The following is an 8,615-nucleotide window of genomic DNA, read 5'->3' as shown; positions in this document are numbered from 1 at the left end:
GTTGATATCGCCAAGTTCACGTTCCCCATAACGTAGGAGAATCGTGGGAAGTAAAGGATATTGTGGACTCAAGAGTAAATAAGAGGTCAGGGAAGTTAGAATATTTAGTGGAATGGTTAGGTTACGAAGGCTCGGATGACGCAGTATCATGGGAACCAGTAGAAAATGTGGACGGAGCTAATGACATATTGGCGAAGTTCCACGAACTTCACCCGGATAAGCCGACGAAAGGACGAGTGGTGAGATCACGAACGAGGAAGTAATTCATACAACTGGTACAACATTAGCTAAGTACAACTCACTGCTGCGAACTTCCTCCCTGTTCTTCGTTTCCCGGTGCAGGACCACTCCCAGAACTACTCTCAGTAACCTTCGGTCCCACCGCCCGTCGGAGGGCCCGAGTCTCCTTCCATGCTGTATTAAAGGCGAGAATGTGAGCGGAGTGGAGAGCAGGATCACGAGCGACACTCAGACTAGGTGATTTCCACAACTGACGAAGTGTTCTAAGACAGTCTGCGGGAAGAGTTAGGATATCGAGGAAAGCACCATCCTGAGAACTGAGTCGAGCTGGTTGAGATGGTCTTAACCAGTCCAGTGTAGGGGGGAGCATATACTCAGTGGGGTTCAGGAGGTAAGGAGAGTCGAAGAGATTGCGGTAGAAGTCGCTCATGTCCGTTGTGAGCTCTCGGGAGACTCTAGCTAACTCAGTTCGCCCTAATGGCCCTATGTCGGAGGAGTTCACAAGAGTTGCCATTGTCCGAGAGAGAGTATTCATCGCAGAGACCAGCTTCACACAATATTCGACAAGCTTCGCCGTATCTCGTCTATTGGCTTGTAATTGCGTGGTTAAGCCAATAATGACGGAACGGAAGGTGGCTAATTGTTTGTCCTCCTCTGGTATCCGAGGATCGAGAGCGATAGTGGGGTGGTCGAGGGAAGGAAGGATTTCCCCTGGTAGCTGAGTACTTTCGTCTTCCACCACAGCCGGTTCGAACTGGACAGCTTTCTTATTCTTGCCTTTCCCTTTCGAAGATTTCGGAGGAGTTTTCACAGGAGGGGCAGGAGTTGAGAGCCCAGAAGCAGGAGGGACAGATGGTTGACGGCTTCGGGTCCCAAGGGCAGGAGGGAGACTTGAAGAGAAGTCCTCTTGAGTTGAGACAGGAGTAGGACGGCTCCTGCTGGGACGAGACGGAACGGCAGAAGGAGTAGCCGGGAGACGAGATGGGCCAGCCACAGGAGTAGAAGGCCGAAGAGCGGCGGAAGAAGCACGACGAGGAGTGCGACGGGATGGACCAGCCGAAGGAGTGGCAGGGAGACGTGACGGTCCGGCCACGGGAGAGTTGGGCAGGCGACGGGCGGCGGGTGACGGCGAGGTGGGGCCAGGAGAGGAGAAGTTCGCCGAAGGAGAGCGCGAAGGATATTCCCCGTCTTGGGCTGTGGGGAGACGGCGGCGAACAGCGGCGGACGGAGTGTAGGGGGGACCGAGGGGAGCAGAAGGTCTTGGAGGAATGTCCCGAGCGGTGTTGGGGGGGCAGAACGAGCAGGGACCAGAAGTGCAAGAAGCACAACGGGACCCGCGATTATGAGGTTTGACCGGTCGTAGACACGGCCACTTCGCTCTCACATACGTGATAATTTCACGGCTACTGATCAGCAGACGTATAAACTTCTAGGGAAGGAACTTACCGGCATCTATCACACGACTCTTCGATACTGGCGACCTCCCATCGCTCCCTTTCATCGATGAACAACTTCCATAGCCTATCCTGCTCCCGCAACGACGCCTTGCGGGCACTCCCTGGCTCGTGGGAAGGGGAGGGAAACAATTCAGCCTGTCCTGTAGAGGACCGAGGGGTCTCTTTGACCCGTTTCGCCGAAGGAGGGGTAACTTCGTCGTGGGCGGAAGGGGAGCGGCGACGTTTCTCGGCTTTAATTTCAGCCAGAGCATCCATCTTCTCCTGATACGCAACCCGTTTCTTCCCGAAAGAAGTCTGGAGCCGTACGCGGAATTCGGGAGAACCTTCATTATCACGAACAGCTACATGTCAGCACTTACGAACAGGGTATATGACAAGAGGACATACGGCTTAACTTTTCCAACTCTGACACCCATGTTTCTCTATCCTCAAACAGCGCTGGATCACCAAGATCAACACTGAGGATTTCCTCATCTTCATCGACCGCACCCATCTCATCATCCTCATCTGCACCACCCTTCTCACCATCATCAACCAACACACCCGTCTCTTCACCACGACGAGCACCATCCATCTCCTCATCGTCATCATCATCGATTTCTACCACAGTGGCAGTACGGCCTGACGGGTGCGGAAGGCCAACAGGAGCAGGTCTGACCTCCTGTTGGCCAGAGGAGAGAGGGGTCGTAACCGCAACAGGGGACGCGGTGGCAGAAGGAACTGCAGCAGAGGCTGCAGCAGCAGAAGGCGAGCCATCGGTGATGGCTAGGGCTCCAAAGCCCATGGACGACACATGGCGGGGAGAGTTCCCCTGCTGAGCGACTAGAACAATCAGCGACAGAGTAGCTTATAGACAGTACGAAGAGACTTACGAACAGCGGCAAAGCGATCTGCGAAAAATTTATGGGCGTTGAGCTCCGGACGAGAAGACATTTTGTTGAAATATATCAAATTGATATGTTTGGTATGGTAAAGGCTGAGAATCGATAGACGATGATAGTACGATTTAGGATTGGTACTGGGAAAGAAGAAGAAGTGGGCCGAAGTACTGAGTATTTAGTATGACTGATACGACTACTCGTCGTCAGGGCGCTGGTAACTTCGCATAACAAGTTGTCTCAGCGACAACAAACACCATGGCGACGATCAGAATTCCCACGCTACGTGTCTCACATTCATATAAGTTAGGGATACGCTGACGAACTTCGACGAGGTTTGTTGTACCCCAAATCCTCTGTCTCACTTACAATGTAACTACCACAGGGTAACAACAAGCAACCACGATGAACTTCGACGAAGTTTACTGTCCGATTAACAACAAACCATGGTATCATCTACCAACAACTGTTATATGACAAATTGTGTTTCCTGCAACCTGCTGAGTGTCTTTTTCTTCATTACATGCATACGAAGCTCACGAGGACGTTCGCGCCTAAGGAGGGGGCGACTGTCACGAACTACGTCGTAACATCCCTGACAACCACCATCACCAACCCTCCTTTCACCATCACCGACCTTCCTTTCACCACTACCAACCTCCACTCGAACCACTGAGACCAACTACGGCTAAGTTACGAGAACCAAGAGGGGATTTGTCACGATAACCCCGCCTAGCGGGGAACTACGGCGAAGTTAGGGGAAGGGAACCGAGGGAGAGCAGAACAGGGGAAGTTAGGCGAAGTTAGTCAAAGTGAGCGGAGTAGGATATCGGGGATATGGCGAGGTACGGCGAAGTTGAACGAAGAGGACTGAGCGTGAGGCAGTGCAGGAGTTGAGGGACATTCTACGAGAAGAGAAGAGTAGTATAGATAGTTTACAGATCGCTGAACTTCTTCAGCGATCCTTGATTGTTGTCAGTAGCGAGAGATATATTCAGTAGCTACAACCTTCGAGTTAAGGAGAGCTACCACCGAGCAGTTCAACGTACTACGGCGAAGTTAGCCGTAGTTCATCGACGATCATCTTATCATTCACCACTCGACGTATTACTACGGCGAAGTTAGCCGTAGTTCCTCGACGAGTACCCTGTCTTAGTGAGACATCGACGCCCCACTACGACGTAGTTAGCCGAGGTTTGTCAACCGTCGGTCAGTAGAGAAGAAGAAACGACGATTGTGACATATCTGTTCCTAACCTGCTTCCATCTAAGCCAATTGAGTTTGATGTCCTTCCATGATGGTTGTTACCCCATATTATTGGGCCTATTTCTTCTTTTTCTTCTTCTTGGTTGTCACGAACTACTTCGCGACACCTCGATTACTCCACCAACAATGACCCTCCTTTGGCCATCAAAACCCCATCACGCCTTAACCTCTTTACTCTACACGTAACTCAGGACTTCTGACACCAAGTACGGCGAAGTTAGACGGAGTTAGGCTAAGTAGGAACAATGGGAGCAGAAGTACGGCGAAGTTAGACGGAGTTAGGCTAAGTAGGGACAATGGAGCAGAAGTGCGGCGATGTTAGGCGGAGTTAGTCTAAGTAGGGACAATGGGAGCAGAAGTACGGCGAAGTTAGACGGAGTTAGGCTAAGTAGGGACAATGGGAGCAGAAGTGCGGCGATGTTAGGCGGAATTAGTCGAAGGAGGAAGAGGATGGCCGAGGGCTCGGGGAAGTTGGACGAAGTGCGTTGAAGTACGTCAAAGCGCGAGAGGGTTGGATGAACGTCTAGGAGGAGTAGATAATATTAGCTGAGAAGATCGCTGAAGTTCTTCAGCGATCCTTGATTGTTGTCAGTAGAGAAAGACAGATAGAGATAGCTATATACAATTCGAGATACATCGCCATCAGTAGAACAAAACCCCAGTTGGAGTAACTACGCCGAAGTACGCCGTAGTTACACTCCTTTCGACGTCTGCGCCCTCTCGGTTGGGTGAGACTTCAACTCAGGAGCATCAAGTTAGCCGAGGTTCGTCGACCGTCGGTCTGCCAGAAGATAGTTGTTCGACGGCCGTGACAGTATCAAGGATCGCTCTTACCGACGACCCGTGCGAACCTCGGAGAAGTACGAAGATTCTATGGAACCAGATAGGAGAGTTACGCGAGGTATGAGTAGGGACGGAGACAGGATGGAGGAGAACGAGAGGAGGGCACTGGAGGAGCTTAGCAGAGCGATGGGGCAGCAGCTTGGAGTGGAGGATAGTGTGGGGGGATCAATTCAAGGAGATGAGTTCGCTCCACCATTACCTTCTAATCCTCCTACACCTTCGGGTAATGCCCTCCCACCTATAGGATCCCCAGTTGGATCGGATCAGACCCCGTGGCCAGAAAACACTGGAAGTATGGCGGACTTGAGAGAAGAAGGTACACAAGGGGTGATATTGGCCTTGATGCAGATGGTGGCGAATATGAACAAAGACATGATGGAAGAGAGAAGGCGTAGGGAGGAGTGGGAGCAGAGAAGAGAAAGGGAGACGGTGGGCGGTATTGCAGAAGGGATATCAGAAGGGGTGAGGTACGCCATGGGACGGCAAACTTCGGCGACCCCAAGCGTAGTTGGCGAATCACGGAAGGGAATAAAACTGCCTAATCCGGACTTCTGGAGAGGAGAGAGGAACAAGTTGACCGCATTTCTGTCGGAATGTGAAATCCATTACGAACTGAACTCTCATCTTTTCCCCAACGACACTAAGAAAGTTTTCTTCATGATCTCTCATTTACGCGAAACACCTCTTCTCGCCGTTCAACCCGATCTTGCTAAACGACCTCTTCCTGACTACCTTGTGGAGTATGATCAATTCGTTAAATATCTCAAGACGAACTTTGGTGACCCGGATGAAGAAGGAACCGCAGCCCGATTGCTTAACGATCTAAGGCAGACTGGGTCAGCTTCGGAGTACTTCTCCGCCTTTCAACGACATGTGGCGATACTCAAGTGGTCTGATGACGGAAACCTGGTTGACCGAGCCAAGAAAGGGTTGAAACCACACCTCCTAGATGAAATTGCTAGACATGGTAAATCTTTTGGGACGGTCAAGGAGTTATTGGAGTTTGTTATTCCCATGGACAACAGGTTGTGGAGAAGGAAAGTGGAGAAGGATTCGGAGAAGAAGAAGGAGACGGGGGTAAAAGAAGTGTTAGTTGTGGATGGCCAGAGGATGGAGAGAAAAGAGGAGAAAAGAGGGGAAGGGAGGCAAACTTCGGCGCAGTCTGCGGTACAAGGGACTATTACGTCGACGCAGGTCAAGAACATTCCGTTCAATGCCGACGAACTTCGCCGACAATGGCCTAGGCCACCTCCCGATCTGCGGGAGGCAAGGAGGAAGGAAGGGAAGTGTATTGAGTGCGGGGAGAAGGGACATTGGTTGAGGGACTGCCCGGTGAGGGCAGCGAAGGTCAAGGTCGGATGGTTGCCGCCGTGGGGGGAGAAGTTCGGCGAACGTGGTGGAGGATCGGGGGGGAACGCAGTACCTCTAGGACAGAGGAGGAACTTGAACGCAGTCGGGGGAGATGGGGAGATGGAAGAGGACCAGGGAAAAGAGGAGGACCTGTCGCAGTAGGCGAGGCTCGGCGGGTCCGCCATATTCTCTCGGCCACCATTCCCAAACCTATAAAAGAGACACAGCTGATGGAGTCAGAGGATTGTGCTTACAAAAATACACCACTCAGTACCCCCTGTTCATGCAATGTCGATAATCATCTACTCATTTCTTCCACTTCTAGGGATCAACCTAAATCGGACATCTTCATTAATGGAATTAGGCTAACTACGCTCTGGGACACTGGGGCTACATGTTCGTATATAAGCCCTAGAGCAGCGACGAAGATAGGTGTAGGAAGGAGACGATATCAGGTGAGCGTACCCGTTCACATGTTTGATGGCTCGGTTAGTGTCGCTGGACCTATCACCGAGTTTGTCGAAGTTGGTTTTAGTTTGACGAAGGGCGCCGAAGTGCGATCTGTTCGTCTAGATGTAACAACACTCTGCGATGCAGATGTTGTAATAGGGTGGGATTGGATGAGGAAGGAAGGGGTTGTTCTAGATGGAAGAGACAACTCGATGAAGTTCCCCATCCCAACCCCACCGAGTGCGGCGAAGTTAGCGGCCATAGGGCTGCCAACTCCGACGGACGCGATAGATCTCCGAGACAAAGATGACCAGGATGAACTGAGTCCGGAGGAACAGGGGGAATTGTATCAGGTGGTTCCTGAACAATATCATCCGTTCATTGATGTGTTTAACCCGAGGAAGGGAGGTGAAGAACTACCTCCCTCAAGGGAGTATGATCTGGAATTTGAGCTTAAGGAGGGGGCGAACCTGAAGGTTGCTCCACTCTACTCACTCGGAGAAGATCAGAGAAGTGCGCTGAGAGACATCCTAGATCGCGAAATATCGGCCGGAAGAATCCGACCCAGTAATTCGCCCTACGGATCACCGATGTTCTTGGTACCGAAGAAAGCAAAGGGTCAATGGCGAATGGTCATTGACTACCGAAAGTTAAACGAGGCAACGATACCCGATGCCTATCCACTGCCTCTGATCGGTCAGATAACCGAAGAGCTAGGAAAAGCGAGGTACTTCAGCAAGTTAGATCTGATTGGAGCCTATCAACTCCTACGGGTAAAGGAAGGACACGAGCACCTGACGGCGTTCAGGACTCAGTACGGTATGTTCGAGTCTCTTGTTGTTCGAGATGGTCTGCGAAATGCTCCTGCTGTATTCCAGCATTTTCTGAATGAAAGCTTCAGAGAACTGTTGGGGAAGGGAGTGGTTGTCTACATAGATGATATACTCATCTATGGTCAGACGTTGGAAGAATTGAGAGGAACTACGGCGAAGGTGTTCGAAGTTCTTCGAAGGTCGAATCTGTTCGTCAAGGCTAGTAAGTGCGAGTTTGAAAAGGGTTCGGTAGTCTTCTTGGGTTTCGTGGTCTCACGGGAGGGAGTTTCTAGTAATCCAGAGTACATCGACGCTGTTGTATCTTTTCCCCGTCCCAAAAACCTAAGAGAGAGCAGAGGATTTATGGGAGTCGTTTGTTATTATCGGCGCTTCGTCCCCAACTTCTCCAGGATTGCTAAACCGATCAATGATCTCACAAGAAAAGATGTACCGTTTGTCTGGGGTATGGAGCAGGAAAGAGCTTTTAAAGAGTTGAAGGATAGAATGTGTAGGGCCCCGGTATTGGCTCACTTTGATCCTTCGTTGAAGACATTACTACAGACAGATGCGTCGTTCTTCGGGTGGGGCTTCATAATATCGCAGGTAAACGAGTTAGGACAAGAACATCCGGTAGCGATCGAGTCAGGAGCGTTTCAAGTGGCGCAGTTAAACTATACGGTAGGCGAGAAGGAACTACTAGCTATCGTTGAGGCTTTTAGAAGAAGGAGGCACTTACTATTACAGGTAGAGACTACAGTTCTCACGGACCACTTGAACTTGACATACTGGATGGAACCGAAGCAGTTAAGCCCGAGGCAGGGCAGGTGGGTCGAAGAGCTTTCTAACTTTAGGTTTAAAATGGTGTATCGACCTGGGAAACAAGCTACACTGCCGGATGGACTATCGAGAAGAGCAGACTACCACTCTGGAAAAGGAAGTACTATGGTGCAGGAGAGCAATCTTATTCAAGGGTTGCCGAAGTTCGACGAACTCGACGGCACTAGCTCTGGGTTACAACGCCTACTTCGTGCTTTGCAAGGGACAAAGGAAGTAAGAGAGAATGGCCTTATTGATCCCATGGATCTGATTGTTGGGGTACAGGAAGATGGAGAAGTGGAGGAGGTTAGAAAAGAGCTATTAGGAGTCATTTGCGCTGAGTGTTCCCATCCAACGTGTCACGATGACGTACAGGAACCAGGATCAATCACCGAACTACGCCGTAGTTCGCGATCCCCTCTAATACTTCGGGGAGGATGGAACTCAAGGGGTTTCCTCACGTTCGACGATCACACTTATGTGCCGAACTACGCCGAGGCTCG

General features: G+C 50.9%; 2 protein-coding genes across 2 annotated transcripts; one reads left to right on the top strand and one right to left on the bottom strand.

The window, feature by feature from the left end:
• Positions 1–298: 298 nt before the first annotated feature.
• Positions 299–2,630, bottom strand: TREMEDRAFT_63322 (uncharacterized protein; the record flags this gene model as incomplete). The annotated part of the gene is made up of 4 exons (XM_007005462.1): positions 299–1,643; positions 1,687–2,038; positions 2,085–2,519; positions 2,570–2,630. 4 exons carry the CDS (start codon positions 2,628–2,630, stop codon positions 299–301), a joined length of 2,193 nt encoding a protein of 730 aa, XP_007005524.1.
• A 2,135-nt stretch (positions 2,631–4,765) lies between these two features.
• Positions 4,766–6,196, top strand: TREMEDRAFT_63321 (uncharacterized protein; the record flags this gene model as incomplete). The annotated part of the gene is made up of 2 exons (XM_007005461.1): positions 4,766–5,113; positions 5,792–6,196. The coding sequence occupies 2 exons, from the start codon at positions 4,766–4,768 to the stop codon at positions 6,194–6,196; spliced, it is 753 nt and encodes a 250-aa protein (XP_007005523.1).
• Between the last annotated feature and the right edge of the window lie 2,419 nt (positions 6,197–8,615).

Source organism: Tremella mesenterica (genome assembly GCF_000271645.1).
Source record: "Tremella mesenterica DSM 1558 unplaced genomic scaffold TREMEscaffold_7, whole genome shotgun sequence".
Taxonomy (NCBI): domain Eukaryota; kingdom Fungi; phylum Basidiomycota; class Tremellomycetes; order Tremellales; family Tremellaceae; genus Tremella; species Tremella mesenterica.
This window is presented reverse-complemented; position numbering and strand designations above follow the sequence as displayed.